The sequence below is a fragment of the Alosa sapidissima genome, chromosome 7, assembly GCF_018492685.1.
Source record: "Alosa sapidissima isolate fAloSap1 chromosome 7, fAloSap1.pri, whole genome shotgun sequence".
Lineage (NCBI taxonomy): Eukaryota > Metazoa > Chordata > Actinopteri > Clupeiformes > Clupeidae > Alosa > Alosa sapidissima.
The window spans coordinates 27980996-28001379 of NC_055963.1; the positions used below are offsets into that span (position 1 = coordinate 27980996).

Sequence of the window (20384 nt, forward strand, 5' to 3'; positions counted from 1 at the left end):
AAGCATTCAGGAAAAATATTGTAACTCGAAAACCAATCAGAACGTGTTATGTGACGTGAGGCGGAAAAGTTTATCGTTGACAGTGGCAGTTGTTTCAGCAGCATGACAACCCAGGTAAATATAGAAATTGCAATCGACCGCAGTAAAAAAACAAACATTTTTTCCCCTTCATTTTTGAGACTATTAGATTGCTGTCAGAACCCATAGTCTAGTTTCGAGGGAGCTTTACGCTGCTCCACATATCTACAATCCTTTTCCGCTACGCTCTTCGCTGGTTGAGATTCTCAAGGACCAAAACTTTGACAATACAATAGCGAATTGCCTGTTGTATCTTAATATTTAGAAGCGTTAATCCAGCACAAGAAAATAGGTTTGGTGTATTTTGTTGTTGCCGAAGCAGCTATGTCGGTCAGCAATTAACATTACCTGTTGGGTGTTGTTGACACTGGCATTTTCTTTGTAACGTTAGCGTATTACTAGCAAGCCATACACATTTTACCGTAACATTATGTGACGTGATAGTGGTGCCGTTGGTGTTTCGTGTTATGATACACTAATTGTTATTTTTGGTAACATTGGTAGACGCCTTTCGTCTTGCAATGTTATCAGTTGGTAAATGGCAAGATAGCTAGTCTTTATTCATGTTTCATTATCCATGCCACGCCCCGTTGTCGCCTGTGGTTTTACGTGAACTTGACCGGCCTGTGTCGCCCACTGTAATTTATGTGTGCTTTTGGACAGTAAAGCAGAGGCCAAGAAACTGAAATAGAAATAGTAACACGTAGTTAGCAAGCAATAACGTTTTATCGGACTGATACCTCCAAAGACATTGCACAGTCTATTGGTAGCCTACGTCACCTTAGGGGTCATTTTACTGCCAGCATAAGGCATGACAAGTGTGCACTTTCAAAAATCGGCCAAGGGTTATAGCAAATTATGTTGATCGAGGGAGTGATAAGGATGGCAACATTTCACGCCAGACGGGTTATGTCTGTGAGCCGCTTAGCTAGTCTTTCTCGTTTTTATGGTAAGGTGATGAAGAACCCTGATGAGATCGCCAAGCTCTTCCGGGAGCAAAGCCAGTTTCCATCTCTAAGCCGTGCTGACATTGGTCCAGTGATAACGACTCAGTACGGCGGGAAGTACAGCAACATCTACACAGGTGGAGCCCAAAATTGATCTCTTCTAAGGAGGGGGGGGGGAATTAAACTAGTGGTTTGCATTTACTATTGTGTGCCAATAATTGTTTTCCCTGACTTAAAAGTCCTCATTCAACTGCATGCCTTTCATGATGTTCAAGTACAATTCTTCTATTTATAGATGATAATTTAACTGTCTTCTGTTTATACTGACTGTGCTGAGTGGCACAATATAGCGCAAATAGGCTTGCAGTGATGGCTTGCAAATAGGCTTGCTTCTTGATCCATCACCTTCATTGGCGGCTGTATTGAGAAATTGTCTGTCTCTTCCTTAAAGAATGGAGTCAGCGTGACCTAGAGAGAAATGAACAGGTGAAGTTTTGCCGGCAGTACATTGTGTTTCACGATGATCAGTCCGTTGTCTTCTCTGGACCATCTGGGAACTGCACAGAGATCAAGGGAGTGTGGGTATTTTATCTTTCCTAGACACCCCCCCCCCCCCCACACACACACACATAGAAACCGGTGTCCTGCCAGAGAGAACCAGGAGTATGTCTGAATCGAGTGTCCCATGTCTCTTTCCTCAGGCTGCTAAGCAGAGACTCACCCTCAGGGGACATGAAAGCTGTGGTCAGAGAATGTAATATCAAAGGAGAGGAGAAACAGTTCCTGGAGGTCAGACACACACACACACACACACACACAACTCTTATTCTCACTTACTGTTTGACTGCACCCTGTCTGTAGGCCATCATCAGTTTCCCTGACCTGTGGCTGTTTCATTCTCTCTTTGGGACAGATTTGGCACAAGAACAGCAAGGTGAAGTGTCTCAATCTCACAGATCTGAAGAAGCATGGCAAAGTCTATGAAGACGGTGAGCTTCTCATTGAACTGCTCCAAAATGAAGTTTAGTTTATTGTGAGATACACACAGTGTACATTGAATGCACACTTGGGCTCAATGGACCCTTCAGTTATGACACAACTTTGTAGTGCTGCTTTGGCTCAGAAAAGAGCTGCATGGTAAATGGTATCGCCCTGTTACAGTATGTTGCCTTTGTAGAATATAACGCTATGGAACTAAATGACAAAAGGCATTTCCCTGACAGTCATTGTTAGCCTGGCCCCGCCCACCTAGATCTTCTTTCAAGGAGTTCTAGTCTGGAACACTGGATATCATAACACTTTACCCTCAAACAAGAAAAATGTCAGGCCAATAGAGAGGGGAAGACGAAACCGAAACTTATTGAGATAAACAGTAGCAGCAACACCTGCAAACATAAAACAAATGGAAAAATGCAGAAATGTATTCACTGCAAAGGTAGACCCACATACATTGTTTCCTGACTGTTGATGCTGTTTATTGTCAGTGTTGGAAACAAATCCCACTTGTGAGTCACCAGACTTCACTTTTTTCCAGGCTAAGTCATTGTGGGGTTACCCATTTATTTAAGAAAAGAGCTACTACAAAAGTAGAAACTAGCAGAAGTTGCTTGTAAAAGGTTACCTTGATAGAGTTAAAAGTTTTCCAGCTGAAGATGCCCCCCATTGTTATTTAACACACTGTTAAGATTTGATTTACTCTTGACAAAGCTATTTAATATATAAGCTATATTGGAACTTGGAAAGTACCTTGAGAGTCAATTCCTCTTGTCAGCTATAGTTCATGTGTTACAGTCCCTGCAGTGTGTGATTGAGTGATACGGAAGCCTAGCGTTTTATGGTGTTTTATTTTATTTAGGTAATTAATGTGTTTGCTGAGCTGGACATCTGACCTTGGTATTGAAAATGTTACTCCACCTGTTGAACCACAGGAATCCCTGATCGCTGTGTTTCCACCAGCAACAGGTTTCAGGACACAAGTTAAAAGTTACCTAGAAATAGGAAATGAGAGGTCGACGCCTACACATAGATTTGTTTGTGGTGTTGTTCATACACCTTCCAATTTAATAGTTAATCACAGGGCATTAGGGCAGAAATTTTATATTTTTTCCCCTGCTCAAACCATTCTAATTTGATGTGGTTTGATGCAAGTTGTTTTGCTGTGTCTCTCAGTGAGAGATATTCCCAGTGAGTGATTGTGGTGTCCCTCCCGTAGATCAGTTTGGCAGCCTGGTCTGGTCCCACTCTGAAACTCACCTTCTGTATGTGGCGGAGAAGAGAAGACCCAAGGCAGAGTCCTTCTTCAAGGTCCGTTCTTTATACTATGCTGTTTGGGATGCCGCACTGTTTCTGTTACCTTATAATAGTGGCTCCTTACTTACCACATATTTAAAGTAAGTATTCAGAGTTTGTGTGCGGAGGGGATAAAGTCTTCAGGTTGATGTGTGTTAAAGCGTCTCAGACAGTACTGTAGTTGTAGCCACAGATGTTCCCCATGTAATTACAATATCTACACAGTGCATGTACACTGTAACAAAAATGTAAAACAGAAATGTTTTTGTATGTACACTTTCAGACAGAGTCTCCTGAGTCAAGTCCTGTAGGGGATGAGGAGGAGGGAATTAAGGTGGGCAAGAAGGATGAAACTGTAAAGGTAAGGAGGATACATACTGCATTTGGGGTTGACATTAGGAAATGGAACGGCAGGGAGTTTTGAGCTGTAAATGTATTCACGTGTGTGTGTGTGTGTGTGTGTGTGTGTGTGCTTTCAGGGGGACCAATTTGTGTATTATGAGGACTGGGGAGAGACCCTGGTGAGCAAGAGCACTCCAGTTTTGTGTGTGCTGGACATCGAGGGCAGCAATGTGTCTGTACTGGAGGGCATTCCGGACAACATTTCTCCTGGACAGGTCTGTTCTAGTATATGTCTGTTCCTCTTCGTAGAGGTGTTAAAATTAATCAAATAATCGATGCATCACGATGCGGACATGGACGATGCTGCATTGATTCAGTGGCCGACCATAATTGCAATGATGTCGCTCGTTAATTTTTCCGGCCGTGGTATAAACATTCAAATGAAAAATAACATTCTCGGTAGCCTAACCCGTTTCATCTAGAATCTAGTTAGGCTACTGAGAATGTTATTTTTCGTCAGTGTCCATAGAGCCTTTTTGTCAGATCATGGAGAGATTTCAGATGTGCAATAACTATAAAAGTAGTAGTAGCTGTTTTCCTAGGCCCAGCGAAAGCCGACAATGTGGAATATTCTGCTGGTTGGTGCACACGCAAGTGTTCGGATTGATTAACTTGTCTGTCCATTCACATAGATTTCACTGGAGCAGATCTTGCACACAACTTCGGTAGCCTATGTCTCTTAGCTTTCCACTTTCATCAGGCAATATAGCCTATAATATGCTGTGCTATGTAATTTTATGTAGAAAATGTAAAATTGATTTCTTTACAGACATATGGTAATTAGTGTTGACATGAAATTGTAAAGATGTGTTGGCTAAATGTAGGCCTAACAACATTTCTATTTACAATGTTTGATGATATGAAAATAGATGTTCCATGTGAAGTTTGTCCTACTCAGGAAATTTGTTTTACTGTACAAGTACTGTCTGTTGTGTTCAGATTTTGTATAAAAAAGATTGTTTCTATCTTACTACTTTTATTTTTGGATGAAAACATAACCATATGAAGTAATATAGAAAACTGTATTATATTGAACTATACAGTATCTTAATGCATTCCGTCAAGTCAAATATCCTATATGACTTTAATAGAAAAATGTATTTGACGCATCGTAATGCATCGAGGAATCGAATCGAATTGAATCGCTGACATGATAATCATAAATCGAATCACATCGGGAGATCAGTGACGATTCACACCTCTATTCAAAAGTCACTCCACTGACTTCTAGAATGTCCATGTTGAATCTCATAAAATATTTTGATATTTAATCCAGAGAAAGTGTTCAGATTAAGATTTAAATATGTGTTCAAGATTCATGTCTTGTGGTGTTATCATGTCATGTCAGGTCATGTCTGAGGGTAATGGTGTTTTTTGTGTGCTAGGCATTCTGGGCCCCTGGGGATACGGGCGTGGTGTTCGTGGGATGGTGGCATGAACCATTTCGACTGGGACTGAGATACTGCCCCAACAGAAAGTATGTGTGTGTCTGTTTAGGAGTGAGCGTTTCAGAGATTTTGTATTTTTACCACTTATTATATGGGCCTTCAGATGTCCCTAACTAGCTGAGGCTAGTTAACAATAGTTACTACAGTAACTATACTACAATATTACTCAGTCATGAAGTAATTACTACTAAGTAGCTTTACTAAGTCAGTCATGAAGATTAACAACTCTCTCCTATGCTTTATACACACCTAGGTCGTCCTTGTTTTATGTGGATCTGACAAGTGGAAAGTGTGGTAGGTATCTCAGTACTGACCTCTGTCTCTTAGTGATTAGAATCCCAGTAGGTTCTTGAAGCAGAAATGACTCTGGTCCTCTGCCTCCCTCTGTCTAACCAGATCAGCTGTCCGACTCCAGTGCAGTGTGCTCCCCTCGCCTCAGCCCTGACTACTGCCGAATTGTTTACCTTGAGTGTGGAGTGTATGGACCGCACCAACAGTGCTGCAGGCTATGCATGGTGAGTCATCATGTATTAGGGCTGCTCGATCATGGCAAAATTCATAATCATGATTATTATGACCGCCGCGCAGCGAAGCGGCGGTCAAATAGGTTTAGCAAAGTCCTTTTAGGCAAGTCCCTCCACTCGGCGGCCATATACCAACGTATTATGGGCACTCATCGGGCACAGTCTTTGAGTCAAACTGCGCGTGCGCAAGGCTTCACGACACCAATCTTGCTCCAGCGGCGAGATCACAACACATGATTGGCACGATGTCTTCACAACACACCACATGATTGGCTCAATGTATTCACATGTCGACGTTTTGCAGAGGAAGGGGTGGGATATGTGTAGACAACGGCCATATTGGCGTGACAAACTAGCCCCATGCATTTCTATGGAGTATTTTTTGAGTGCTGTGTCTCCACATTAGAAAGTCTCTGGGTTTTTAGTCAGATTTTTTTTTTTTTCTTTCTTTTTTTTCTTTTCTTTTTTGCATGTCCAAATTTCCGTCAAGGATTCCCGGGACACTGAAAGACCGGGGTAGACGAAACTTGGTGGGCATGTAACCCCATATGGATAGCATGGAACCATCGTTTTCCTTTGGATCTGTAGCCCCCCCGCTGGACTGCACCCCCCGAAAGGAGGGTAGGGCAGACACAGTTTTCTGTGAATATCTCGAGAACTGTAGGGTTTAGGAGGACCATTTTATTTTGTATGTTGATCTCAAAGGGCCATGTCAACCCATTCCATAACCACTCATTTCATGTATAGCGCCACCTAGTTAAAAACAAAAAAGTAAAAATGAGGTGTTGTAATCGCAGGTATCTGTGACCTAACATAGTCAAAACTGCACGAAATTGGAAGTGTAGGATCATTATGACACCCTCTGAATGCACGCCAAGTTTCGTGGAATTCCGTTCATGGGGGGCCACACAATAAATTAATTTATGTTACTATACACCAACTGGCCTGTAGGTGGTTGGAGACAGTTTTCTGTGAATATCTCGAGAACCGTAGGGCCTAGGAGGTCCACCTTTTTTTTGTATGTTGGTCTAAAGGGGGCATGTCAACCCATCCCATTACCACTTATTTCATGTATAGCGCCACCTAGTTAAAAATTAAAAAGCAAAAAATTAGGTGTTTTCATCACAATATCTCTGGCTGACATAGTCAAAACTGCACGAAATTGAAAGTGTAGGATCATTATGACACCCTCCGAATGCATGCCAAGTTTTGTGAACTTTCGTTCATGGGGGGCCTTACAATAAAATAATTTATGTGTACATTTAGTGACGGTACACCAACAAGGATTCCCGGGACACTGAAAGACCGGGGTACACGAAACTTGGTGGGCATGTAACCCCACATGGATAGCATGGAACCATCGTTTTTCGTTTTGATCTGTAGCCCCCCCGCTGTACTGGACCCCCTGAAAGGAGGGTAGGGCAGACACAGTTTTCTGTGAATATCTTGAGAACTGTAGGGCCTAGGATGACCAATTTTTTCCGTATGTTTGCCTCCAGGGGTCATGTTAACCCATTCCATGTGCACACATGTGCATAAACAGATACACACGCACACACATACATTCACAGTAATCATACGTATGACACATACTCACACAGTAGACATATGTACGCATGCATGCACATGCACAAACACACATACGCAGGCAAACACACAAGCATGCACACACACTCACACACACACACACACACACACCCACACACATAAACATAAACGTGTACATGCACACATGCACACAATTCAAGAATTTCTCAGAATTATGAACAGGCAAGATAGGGGTGGGGTTGTATAAAATGAATTTTACATGTGAAATCTATGAAATAATCATGTTTTGGTACTTGTTGTCTAGCAGATACCAGTGAGAATTGAGTGTGGATAATGCAATTTAGTGAGACAGTTAGAATCATATAGGCCTTTCAGCGTGATTTATTTTTGTGGAAAAAATGTGCTGGACTGGGCGGCGGTCATATTTTGTACCGCTCTGCGGTAAATCTGGTTTTGGTCAGTACTGAAATCATGATTATTTAACACGATTACTCAATGATCATCTATTTTCTAAACTAAACTTAAAAGGACAGTGAATTAAATCTAATTGTACATATAATTCATATGAAAAACAAATGCAAAATACATTGCAAACAAAGCTAATGTATACAACAGTCACTATACAACAGTCACTACTGTAAAGAAAAGGTGCGCACTGGAATTATATATATATAGCTCAAGATAAAACAAGAGCATTGTGCAAAACCGAATGCTGCAAGATAATTGTTATACAGTATTTTGATCATATTGTGTTCATAATTGTTGGAAGTCATAATTGACGATTAATTGATTTGATTAATTGCACAGCCTTATCATGTATGTGTATTTTCTTTCCTGTCTGGCATATACAGTATACCGGTATGTACTTTTATGGGATGAAGCGCATACTGTATATGTGTTGATGTGTACATGCACACTGTATGTTAAGGCTTTTTTCATATCAAATTTGTTTGAGTTTTTGGATCTTTTTCCCTCATAGTATGACTGGTACACTAAGAAGACCTCCATCATTGTAGATGTGGTTAACAGACCCGGGGAAGGTAGTTATTTCACTTCTGTATATGAAGTTTCTGTTTTTGTCAATGCCTTGATAGATAGTGAGACAGCCACTGAATATTCTTAGTCCTCTGATTTTGGTCTCTTTCTTCTGCCCTGTGTGTGTGTGTGTGTGTGTGTGTGTTGGCAGATGGCTTCACTGGGATCTACAGCTCCATGCTGTCTCCTATGTGCTGGTCGGCTGACAGCCAGCGTGTCCTCGTGTCCTGTCCCCAGCGGAGCCGAAAGGTACAGTAGGACCTCCGTACTGGAGAACATACTCTGTGGAACCCAATCAGACTGCTGATTGCCATACATTTTGAGAAGTGTCCGTATCTATTAACTGAACTATACTTTCATAGTTCAAGGCTTAATTTTCTTTTGTTGTTTTGTTTGTTTGTTTGTTGGACTCCTCGTCACACAGGAACTTCTGTTGATTGATACCTCTACAGGCAGTGTCACATCCCTCACCTCCAGTGAGTAAACAACTCCTCTGGTCTCATCTGTCTTCTTTGCTCTGAGATATTGTGCTGTTGATATTTTTTATATATTTTTTTAAAGCCTGGTTTGACTTTGTGTGTGTGTTTTGTTTTTGTTCCCCGTCAGAGTCGGATATGGGGAGCTGGTCCCTGCTCACTGTCCACAGGGACCTGATGGTGGTTAGCTGCTGCTCCCCAAACTGCCCTCCTAGTCTGGTAATGGCCAGTTTTAATTCTTCAATAGGAGGATGACATGACATAACATGAGTTCCCTTTTCTGTTATTTTGTTCCCTAATCACCTACCTACCCACCACCCACCAACCTATCTGGAATACAAATAGGGTTATTTGCTGTGTTTCACTTTCGACCTTACCAAGGTCCGACTCCAGGTTCACAAAAGTGTCCTGAATTGTATAACCTAACTGTCGCTAGGCCGCATATCTCAGGTTCATCTGGGATCTGAAATTCAGTAAATTCATTTACCACAAATTTATATTGTTAAACTCTCAGTAAGCTCAGTTTCCAGTAAACTGTATGACTTTCTGCCTGACTGAGCTATCATGCTTTGGTAATTTGCTCTGATTTTGCCCATCTGAATGGTGATGGTAGTATTTCGGTCAAACAGAAGTTTTGCTCTTTGCAGTGCAAAGCAATCCGATCATAACACAACACAAATTGTTTATGTGTTTTACCCTCATTTCTGCTCGAGCTGTTACTGAGGCAGACATAGATGGTTGATGGTACCAGTTGCAGTTAAGCCGAGTTACGCATGAGAGTGTGCGTTGATGATGTCACTTCCTGCAGCGTGTGGCCTTCCTGCCTGAGCGAGGCTCTGAGGCGCAGGTGAGCTGGGTCACCCTGGAGACGGCTGAGGTGCAGTCCGACATTGATTGGCAGATCATCACCTTCACTCCGCCCCCAGACCAGGAGAACAGCCAGTACCGTAAGAGAAATATCCCAATCTGATGCTTCTGCCTTTATGCCGTTTTACCTTTATCAGAGTCAGTTAAATCTCATGACATGCCTTGCCTTTTCTTCTCTATCCCTCTCTTTCTCTTTTCTCCATCCCTCTCTTTGTCTGTTTCTCTCTCTCCGTCATGCTCTTTCCTTTGTCTTTCTGTCTTGCTCCAGCTGGTTTGGATTTTGAGGCCCTGCTGCTAAAACCAAAGGAAGCCAAAGAAGGAGAGAAGCTACCACTCATTGTCACCCCACATGGTGTGTTAAAAAAACCTCAACTGTGTGTGTGTGTTGTTATGAAATTGATCAGTTCTGTCAGAATGGAATTGTTCCTGGAAGGGGTAAATATATGACTGACTTCGCAGAGGGTCTGGCCTAGATTCATTGGCAAACGTTTATTTCCGGGTGGGAGGGCACAGTTTGAGGTTTAAAATCATTGGAGTTCCTTTGGACCAATCAGTAACAACCGGTGTTTCGTCATACAGAGAAGTTTCTCTGCATCACGCCCTTAGCAAGCAAGCTTGCATCTTGTAATTGATTCCAATTGGAAAGACAGCTAACAGTCACACGTTTCATCTAGTTATTAATTCACAGGACATTCAGTCCTTTTACTAACTCAATGGTTATGAAGAAATATGTAGGCTATATGTTACTGACTCATCCCGAAACTAGGCTACATTACCAACATGTTCTGCTTCCAATACCCCAGTGTAGAAGACACATATACTAGAGTGCGGATCGGGCTGCAAATTTCTGTCCGAACCCGACAGGCATTTTCATTTTTATGTCCGAACCCGACCCGAGCCCGACACAGATGATGCCTCAGTTTATTCCCATGCTAGTGATTAAACGTTCACATTAGCCCATTAAACGGAACACACAACAAATTGTCTACAGAATCAGATGAGCGTGCACGCACGCAGGTCACACACAGCGCACATTAACACAAGAGGCCCAAGCAAGCATAGCCTATTGAAATAGAATTCTTGTCTTACCATTGACGAAAAGTCTTGAAATGAACTGCAACAGTCTTTGAAACCACAGTGCCTCTGTCACTGATCCATATGCAGTATTGACGTTAATTGGGGCAACTCGAGGAAATCCTCATCCAGTTGAACGAGACGACCTTATAGCCTACCGGTAGCCTATGTCTTTACCACAGTATGCAACGCAAATAATCTTAAAATCTCCTGATAGGCTAACAACTTTTTTTTAACGTCACCCAAGACTGTGCTTATGTGCAAAATGTGCATAAACATTTGTTTATGTAGTTGTGACAACGCATTTCAGGCGGCATGCCTGAAATGCGTTGTCACGATAAACAAATCTTGCACACAGGAAGAAAGCTAAGGTCTTTTTTTACATTTTACTTTATTCTCAAAAAACAAAAGTTTGCATCATGTAAAGCAGACCTGTTGGATACCCAACATAATAAGGAATTTTAAATGTAAAGCTTCCAATTAGAGGTCTGCGCGGGACTGATTTTTCAGTCCCGCTCCAGCAATATTCTGTCCCGCTCCCGCATTAATGTGTCATTTTTACAGTAGTCCCGCTCCCGTCCGCATCTGTAACATGATGTCCCGCTCCTGCCCGCTAAAGCCCGCATGCAGGAGGGATAGCCTATTCAGTTTTTCTTTCTGTCTCACGAAAGGAGCACACACACCTGAGAAAGACTCCAGATGTCAGTTTCTTGGTTCTGAATAGGCTAACAACTGAAGTAGGCCTAGTCTGGTGCCCTCTTCCTCTGTCATGCTTTCGATTTTTGAGTTTTGACAATGAGCAGCAGGAACAAATTGAACCCACGTAAACGACAATATAGGCTATAGGCCTGCTATCCGTCAGTTATGCTTAAACCCTGTTTTTTAATGCTGCCTAACAGAACAGTAGCCTACTTTTAATCATTTCCATATTTAATTTTACGCACATATTTAATTTGCGGGAGTGCAGTGAATCATCGGTTTGTCCCGCACCCACGAACGCACCTCTCTCATCCCGCCCGCTCCCGCAAAGAGCTTTCAAAAGTTGTCCCGCGCCGCACTCTTGTGCGTCGGGACCCGCGGGTCTACCGCGGGAGTGCAGACCTCTACTTCCAATGCATATCGCCCCCATGTGTCCGAACCCAACTATAATTTCGAAATATTTGTCTGAACCCGACCCGACCCGCCGGGTCCCGACGGGTAGCCACACTCTTAACATATACCACCCTAATGTTAACTGTGGAACTTCCCTAGAAAGAGCTAAAAATAGAAATGAAATGGTCGCTTAAATCCAACGTACACACAGATAACTCACAGCAACCTTATTTTGTGCCTTTTATTCACATTTGCTCAAAGATTTCATAAGTATAAGCCCTTTTCACTCCCTACGTTGATGTATTCCAAACGGTCTGCTTCGGGGGCAGGGACGTAGTAAATTGAAACACCATACCTGTGTAACGTAATCGCTCTCAGGGACGCCCTCTGTTCACTGGTTGGTTCGGCTTCCAGAAAGCCGAAGTAAATGAGGGCAGATCAAGCTATGCCAGACGGAGTACTGCAGGGAAATGAAATTGAGGTGAAGTACGTAGACAGGCAGAGCCAGGCTAGTAAATATACTCTCTCTCTCTTTCTCTCTCTCTCTCTCTCTCTCTCTCTCTCTCTCTCTCTCCTCCAGGTGGTCCTCACTCAGTGATAACTGCAGACTGGCTTTTGTCTTCTGCTGTGTATTGTAAGATGGGATTTGCTCTTCTGCTGGGTGAGTTGCTTCCCGACTGAGAACTTCAGTTGTGATTTAAGCTGAGGGAACTGGACAGCACGACCTGCATTTGTTTTTTGTGAAAGTGATGTTGATGTACACAGTGGATATTGGGCCCCAATTACAGTGCATGAAAGTGCACTGTTCTGTTAACCGAAGTCTTCTTATTATTATTATTATTCTTCTAACCAAAATTTCTGCGTCTAATTCAGCTTCAGCTCCGTTTAACGTAGAAACTTCGTTCAAACTTTGTAACGTAGGTCTTGAAAAGGACACCTGTGCAATGTACAAATCTCTCTCTGTGTCTCTCCATTGATTCTACAAGAATATAAGGCACATTCCATCCAACTTTCTATCCATTCATCCTCTTCAAACCATTCACTCATCCACCCATTAAACTATCTATCAACATCCATGAAACAATCTGCCTATCAACATCCACTCAACTTTCTGTCTATCAACATCCATTACACTACATCAACTATATACTCTGTCTCAGGCTTTAAGCATACAATCTTGCTCTCTTAAGACTTCAGATCAGACCTGTTTAACTATTTCCTCTGCCCACAAATGTAAATGTCCTCACTACAATAATTCACTATTAAATAATTTAACTATTTAAACTACTCAACTATTTACTGTAACTGTTCAGCCATTGCAACTGTCAACAACTATGACTTCCCTCATCTGTTTCCTCTGCCCACAACTGTTTCTAAATAAAAGTTTGTTTTGCATTTTATGTTAATATATGTTTTGCAGTTTCATGCACTGGTAATTTCCTCGAAATTACATTTTCTAGTTTATTTGGCTGATAAAGTGCAAAGTCTGTCAGCAAGCAAAGTTCTTGTGCACAGCAATCATGTGGCATATGGGAGCATTGAGCTGACTCATCAGTATTTGCACATGTCTTCTCCATGGGGTTAAACTAGTAAATTGGTTTTGTCCAGTTGTTATATTCGCTTTAGTTAGACTTAAGACTTTGTACTTTGTCCATCATTCACATTAGGCCCCATGAATTTGCGCGTATTGTCACCTGTCTGTGTGAGCTGATCTGGAAAGTTCTAATGGGGAAGCCATTCAAGTTCACTTCTACAATAAGCTGCTGAAGATAAGCTGATTGACTGATCCATAGAGATGTCATTGTGTGTTTCTACCATAGGTCTGGCACAAAGAGGGGAATGGAACTTTTTAAATATAATAATGTAATAAACATAATAGTTTCCCACAAACATAGTAAATGTTGCATACCACCAATGTAATAGCTAATTTCGCACTTCTGTAATAATTATAACATTTGCAGGAAGTTTATTACGATCATGGGAAGGGTAAAAAAAAGTTATTTACATTAGCTTCCCACAAATGTGATAAAACACTCATTTAGTGAAATTCTGTTTTATCAGTTGTAAGAGTATTATTTTTTTTTTTTTAAGTATATTTTTTGGGCTTTTTATGCCTTTAATTAGATAGGATAGTGGAGATTGACAGGAAGTGAGTGGGAGAGAGAGTCGGGGTGGGATCCGGAAAGGACCACGGGGTGGGAATCGAACCGGGGTCGCCGGCGTACGGTGCAGGTGCCCCAGCCAGTCACGCCACTGCTGGGGCCAGAAAATCGCAATTTTAAAGCCTGTCACCTGTGCTTGCATAAGTCTTTAAGCACTTCCACTAGTTACAGTGCATGTAAATGCACTGTTCTGTTATCCGAAGTCTTCTTCTTCTTCCCACGAAATTTCTGCGTCTAATTCAGCTTCAACCGTTTAACGTAGAAACTTCGATCCTGTTCAACTATTTCCTCTGCTCACAACTATTTCAAAATAAATACATTTCACTACAATAATTCACTATTAAATAATTTAACTCTTTAAACTACTCAACTATTTAACTGTTTCAGCCATTTCAACTGTCAGTTGTTATCAACTATGGCTCCTGCCAACTGTTTCCAAATAAAAGTTTGTTATGCATTTTATGTTAATATACAGTATGTTTATATTTTCATGCAACGGTAATTTCCTCGAAATTACATTTTCTAGTTTCATTTGCACTTTGTATTTAAGTGTTTTCTGAAAACATATCTTGTGATACCCTACATCTGCCATTTTTGGGATCTTGGAGGGACTTGTAGCCACTGCTGTAAGAACGCCAGTTTCTGTAGGCTAGATGCTACACCTGTGCCTAAACTCCATCAAACGCGTTTGTGAAAAGTCAGTGCATAACCTGACACGTCATACCTCACGTGGAGTTTTCTGCCTTGGTGTCCTAGACAGACAGGATATTCCTGTACAGGGCTCAGTTAGCTGGCAGTGTTTAATTTAATTGATTTATGTTGTTGTGTGTGTTGAGCTAGTCGGTCACATCAGCTGCGTGCTGGTGCTAGGTCAGCCATTGATTGGATGTGTCTAGAGTTAATTGGATGTGCCTGGCTCATCATCTCCTGTGGCATGCTCAGGGGTAGCGACTCCAAGAGGTTGACTGCATCAAGCCAGTGGCACTTGGTTGTGTGGTCATGATGACTGGTCTGGGGAAGTCCCATTTTTACAGTTTTCTCGTTTCCACTTCCCACTTCCTTCCTGTGTTCTCTGTCGAGGCCCCAAGATTATACCCCATCTGAAACCCGCCCATTAGACATGAGAGCCATTATATGTCTCCACCAAAGATTCTAGCTCTGCTCTAAAATCTTTGGTCTCCACTATATGAGTATATTATGGAATATTATGTAAGGGATAATGGACGACACTGAAGTCTATTCACAGAAATTAATGCACGGTCGAGGTTGTAAAACGGCCCCGACGCGAAGCGGAGCGAAACCTCGTAAGTGCATTCATTTCTGTGAACAGACCACCGTGGAGTCCATTATCCCGTTTATTCCACTGCTGCCACTTGCGTTGTGTTCATTTCCTGTTACGATTTAAACGTTTTAATCGCTAAAACTGTCTTGTTTGTAGAACTACTTTCTTCCGAAACATATCAACCAAAGATTCTAGAACAGAGCTCAACTTGCAGGACAAACTGCCGTTACTAGTTCTAAATTGATGGTTGCTACGGCCAAAGGCCAGTTGTTAGTTCTATCTCTCCCGTTGTCAAGCGGGCGTATCCCAAGATTCTGATGAACTTTAGCTTTGAAACATCGCTATTTTACTTCGCTATTAGCCTGCTGTCATCCATCTAGCTAAAAGCCACATAGGTGTGCAAACAACATACGGTTAATGGTCGTTCTAAATGACGTAGGACAATAGGAAATTTAACCAAGCAGTGGAATAAAGAATATATAGAATATTCTGTTCAGATGGGACTCGTGTATGAGATTGTGGATTGTGTGTGTGGTAATGCGTACAAAATAACAGTGTGTGTCTCTGTCCAGTGAACTACCGTGGGTCCACTGGGTTTGGCCAGGACAGCATCTACTCTCTCCCAGGGAACGTTGGCACTCAGGATGTGCTTGATGTTCAGGTACTGTCATTGTTGCATCACATCCTGTAGTAAAACAGCTCTATACATATAACTACTGCCAATGACATTGTAGACAATCATATTTTATATATATATATATATATATATATATATATATATATATATATATATATATATATATATAATTATAGACAAGATTGTCTACAATTTTTTGTACATTGGATGAATGGTTTCTGATAATTGGCAATGTAGATATTGCATTAAAGATTAGCCATTTCTTTCTACAACAGTCGAGAACCCTTTTGCAATTATGTCTGAAATCTGAAAACTGCTGCCCTGGTTAAAAAAACAATGCAACTGATCAGCTCAGCATCTATAATGGAGTGGAATGGAAATTTCTGAGTGACCCCAAACTTTTGACCGGTGGTGTGTGTCTGTATATTATACATATGTTATTATACATAAGTAATAATGGCCACCGAAGTGAAGGTCTTTGAGAGCCTTGCTTTAACATGTGATGATCTGGCCTATTCCTCCAGTTTGCCGTGGAGACTGTGCTGAAGCAGGGTTGCTTCGATGAGCAGAAGGTGTCCATCTCAGGAGGCTCCCATGGCGGCTTCCTGGCATGCCACCTTATTGGCCAGTTTCCGGACTTCTACAAGGCGTGCATAACGCGGAACCCTGTCACCAACCTGACTACCATGATTGGCAGCACTGACATTCCAGACTGGTACGGTGCTGCCGCGAGACTCAGGGGGTGGCTGCGGAAGATGGAGGTGGAGGTGGTGGTGGGGTGTCCGCATCCTCTATGAATTATTTAACATATCCTTGGATTTCACACAGCGTTGTCCAATTATGCTTCTCACCCCTGCCACTTGTCCCCATAATTAACCCCACGTGTAGTTTTCATCTGGAATATTCCATTGTCATTGCCATGCCCTCTCTTCTGAATGACATTTGGAACAGTGTGTTACATAATTGGAAAGTTATTCCATTATACATTATTGAAGTGTTTGAAGTCTGCTTAGTAGCTGTTCAGTTGATGCAATAGAGTTGTTTCCTTGATCAAACATATCTCTGTCTCTTTCTCTGTGTGTGTGTGTTGTGCAGGTGCATGGTAGAAGCAGGGCTGGATTATAGTCCAGATACCCAACTTGACCCTGCTGCTTACGGGCAGATGTTTGACAAGTCTCCTATGAAACACATCTCTCAGGTGAGTTAATTCATTTTTAAAGCACATTTAATGCAACAGGGTTGGCTCAAAGTGCTTTACAAATGATAAAACAACAATAAAAATAAAGGTAATACAATAGTAATACAATACAAAATGCCTACATATGAAGAAACAAAGAGTGCATAAAACAAGATTAACAGTAGTAGTAATAGTAATGAAAAATAAATATTAATATCAGAACATAAACAGTCAAATGAACTCAAAGTGATGAAAAAAAAAAACTGCCATACTATCTTGTCAAATCGGTCTCATCCCGCTGTGACCCATAACATAAGGCATATAAGAGTATATTATTGGGACTTTCCTGCAGGTGAAGACACCAGTTCTGCTCACACTGGGAGAAGATGACAAGCGTGTTCCTCCAAAACAGGGCATTGAGTACTACAGGGGCCTCAAGGCTCGCCAGGTCCCCGTGAGGTGGGTGAACTGCTACACTCAAACATACTGTAGACACGGTGGAACGGCACAGAAGAGTTTCATGCTGTCAACTTACATTCGGCACATTTTTAATGACTGCTTTTAAATTGTTTGTTGTTAAGCAACAGAAAAGAGGACATGGTTTCTAAATGTAGGTTTTCTTTTTTGATGAGTCATACTGTAGGTCTTATGATCTGCGAGCAACCATTTTTTGTGGTCAATACTTAACAAAAAACAGCTAAACAGCTACGCAACACTTTTTGCTGCCACTTTTCAGTAATTGAAGGAAAAAATGACGTGTCATATCAAAATATGCAGATTTATGCATTATTCCAGGGCTTTAATGGATTTGGTTTGTTTTGTGAACAAAATATGAGTGAAATGAAACTTAAGTGTGCATAGAAGAAACTGATGAAAAAGATATATCCCCAAACTACACAATATTTAACATGGACCCTTCTCTGATTACATCTTTGCTTTGTTTTACTATCACCCTTCTAAGGCAATAATAATAAAAAAAAATCCACCTCTAGTGCAAATACATCTACTTCTCGTGGACAAATTTCAATTCAACATGAAGCTACACCACAAGAATTTGACCACACAATATACATGAACTGGCTACACACTTAACTGTTAATTTCTAATTTCTGTTTATTTAACAGGTTACTGTGGTACCAAGGCAATAACCATTCACTGTCCACAATTGCCGCGGAGTCCGACGGGTTCATGAATATCGCTTTGTGGATCATTCAGCACTGTGGCCTTTAGTAAAATCGGTCTGGGTGGGCATCCGTACTCAGCTGCAGTTCCCTTACATGGGGAAGCGTTGAGGGAGAAGTGGGGAACCAGCTCTGCCTTTCTATGGGGGGGGGGTTTCCCTTTTCTCCCCCCTCCCACACTTACACATGCCAGACGATTCAAGCCCTCGGCGCCGACGCTACTTTCAAACCAAAAGATATGAAATGCACTACAGTATGGATTAGTAAGGCAGAAGCCAAGACGAGTAGATGGCAAAAACAGAGGCTTGATAAGGTGCTCAGCTCTGCTGGGGGATACTGTGTTAATTTCTCTAAATGAATGTGTTAATAACTGCGTCATGCAGAAACATAAGCCTTTATCTAAACTGCCACTCTGTCATTTATTTTTCTGTCTGACATGATTGCCAGATTTATGAAGGTGTTATTCAGCGCGATGCAACGGTTCAGAGTGAAACTAACCATTGCTTTTAGCCGATGACTCCACCCTGCCACAGCATACGTGTAGACAGAGCAGAAAAATGTACTGGTTGTCTTTTATAAATGGGTTCTGACATCCTCTGGCTTTTAATACTGTCTGTGTAGTGTGTTATCAGGATGCTTCCAATAAAAGGTTTGTAATTTATGAGGCGTGGTGTTTTGTGTTTCCAATTTGTGTTTCCACGGTCTTCCACAGCTGCAAGTTGATACACACTTCTCACACTTCTCCATTTGTCTTCAGAGTCCCTGTACCCAAACGTATCTCAGTTCTGAGTTTCAGTCCAATGAATATTAAGCAAGGCACTTACCGGTAATAAAGTCATTGTCGGGTTGCTAGCCAAAGAAGCGCTACCAATTCTACTTCCTGAAGTCCCAGACTTTATCGATATACATAAGATAACACAGGCTGTTTGGCAATTAACCTTTCTAGTTTGTTTGTTTTTTGCCCCATCAATAATACACTGACATCTCTCTTGTACACACTGCTCTTTATCCCTCTCTATCTGTCTCTCTCTCTCCCACTTCTCCTTTATTCTCTCTCTTCACTCGAATATGAGCAATTTAATAACAATCAGGAGATGGCATTCTCTTTTAACTAGCGTTGAGGTATAACTGCATGTGCGTAGGCATTAAGAGGTCAGTGCCTGCCATATTTTATTTTTATTTATATTTTTATTTGTATTATTTTTTTACATTTTGATGAAGAGCTTTCTCTTAAAACCATGGGGATAATTTACTGTGTTGTCAGCGTATGTTTCTAGATATGATCAAATTACTCGATTTACAAAGAATTAAATCACAGACCATCTGTTTATAGTGACATGTGTTCACCACACTTGATCTCACTTCCTCTTTTCTGACCAACCCTCAGTCATGTTCAGTTATGTTTCCTTTTTGCTGCCTAGCAGATGAAGAGCACAGAAGTCTGAAGCCTCAGAGACCTTTTTAATGTCACAAGGTGAAGGTGAGTCTGCATCATTGCATTCTTTTATAAATTAAGTGTTCTTGTGGATGACATTATTTTACTAATTAGTGCACTATGTTTCAAGTGATGAATGAAAATGGGAGAAATAAAATGATTTAATTTAATGAGTGTGGAGAGTTAGGTCATCTAGTTGTCGTCTGCTTTTCATTTTTCATTTTAACCATTTAAAAGCATGTATTAAGATAAATAGACAGTTAAGGAAAATCATAACAATGTGCAAACATTCATCTGGCTTTTACACTCAATTTCCCAACAGCATATGACTCTATACAAGGTCAGTTTAGAATGCTCAAATAAAAATGCAATCATTTCACCAGAGCTATTTGCTACCAAGTCTGCCAAAGTATAAAATTAAGATTTTAGACATCATGTCCTATAAGCCAGTGCATATTTGAACAAAATGAAATTCAGTATTTTCCATTAGGTTAGTAGAAGCTAATGAAGTATGTTTCTCTACTGGAAAATGCATTTGTCTATCAATATTAATTTCATTTTGAGAAGTTGAGAGATCCAGTCCAATTGATAAATCAAGTAGGCTAGCTCATTTAACAATATTAGTCAGGCAATAATGTAGCAAATGGTTACAGTACAGTTGTGTACAGTTCTCAGTTCTTCTTCTAGTGAAAATTGTCATTTGTCAACTTAATACATTATCAACTGATAT

General features: G+C 41.2%; 2 protein-coding genes and 1 long non-coding RNA gene across 3 annotated transcripts in view; 2 read left to right on the plus strand and 1 right to left on the minus strand.

Moving 5' to 3' along the window:
• On the plus strand, positions 1–18880 carry LOC121713402 (acylamino-acid-releasing enzyme-like). The gene is made up of 23 exons (XM_042097961.1): positions 1–114; positions 1033–1162; positions 1477–1603; positions 1727–1814; positions 1939–2014; positions 3238–3329; positions 3598–3675; positions 3794–3931; positions 5102–5193; positions 5418–5458; positions 5561–5679; positions 8216–8276; positions 8423–8520; positions 8696–8747; positions 8878–8966; positions 9556–9694; positions 9883–9966; positions 12361–12441; positions 15797–15885; positions 16386–16576; positions 16957–17059; positions 17391–17497; positions 18163–18880. The coding sequence occupies exons 1-23, from the start codon at positions 103–105 to the stop codon at positions 18266–18268; spliced, it is 2193 nt and encodes a 730-aa protein (XP_041953895.1). The 5' UTR covers positions 1–102; the 3' UTR covers positions 18269–18880.
• tlr9 (toll-like receptor 9) overlaps positions 5032–20384 on the plus strand; it is a 19285-nt gene continuing 3932 nt past the window's right edge. Inside the window, exon 1 of the mRNA XM_042097960.1 lies at positions 5032–5036. The gene's annotated coding sequence lies outside the window, so the exon portion shown is untranslated. The remainder of the gene's footprint in view (positions 5037–20384) is intronic.
• LOC121713403 overlaps positions 12096–20384 on the minus strand; it is a 16598-nt gene continuing 8309 nt past the window's right edge. The window contains exon 3 of the long non-coding RNA XR_006032813.1: positions 12096–12167. This is a non-coding gene — a long non-coding RNA (uncharacterized LOC121713403). The remainder of the gene's footprint in view (positions 12168–20384) is intronic.

Coding starts and splice junctions, on each gene's coding strand:
- LOC121713402 (XM_042097961.1), top strand. Junction 3,932..5,101: donor ACAACATTTCTCCTGGACAG/GTCTGTTCTAGT, acceptor TTTGTGTGCTAG/GCATTCTGGGCCCCTGGGGA. Junction 9,967..12,360: donor ACTCATTGTCACCCCACATG/GTGTGTTAAAAA, acceptor TCTCTCCTCCAG/GTGGTCCTCACTCAGTGATA.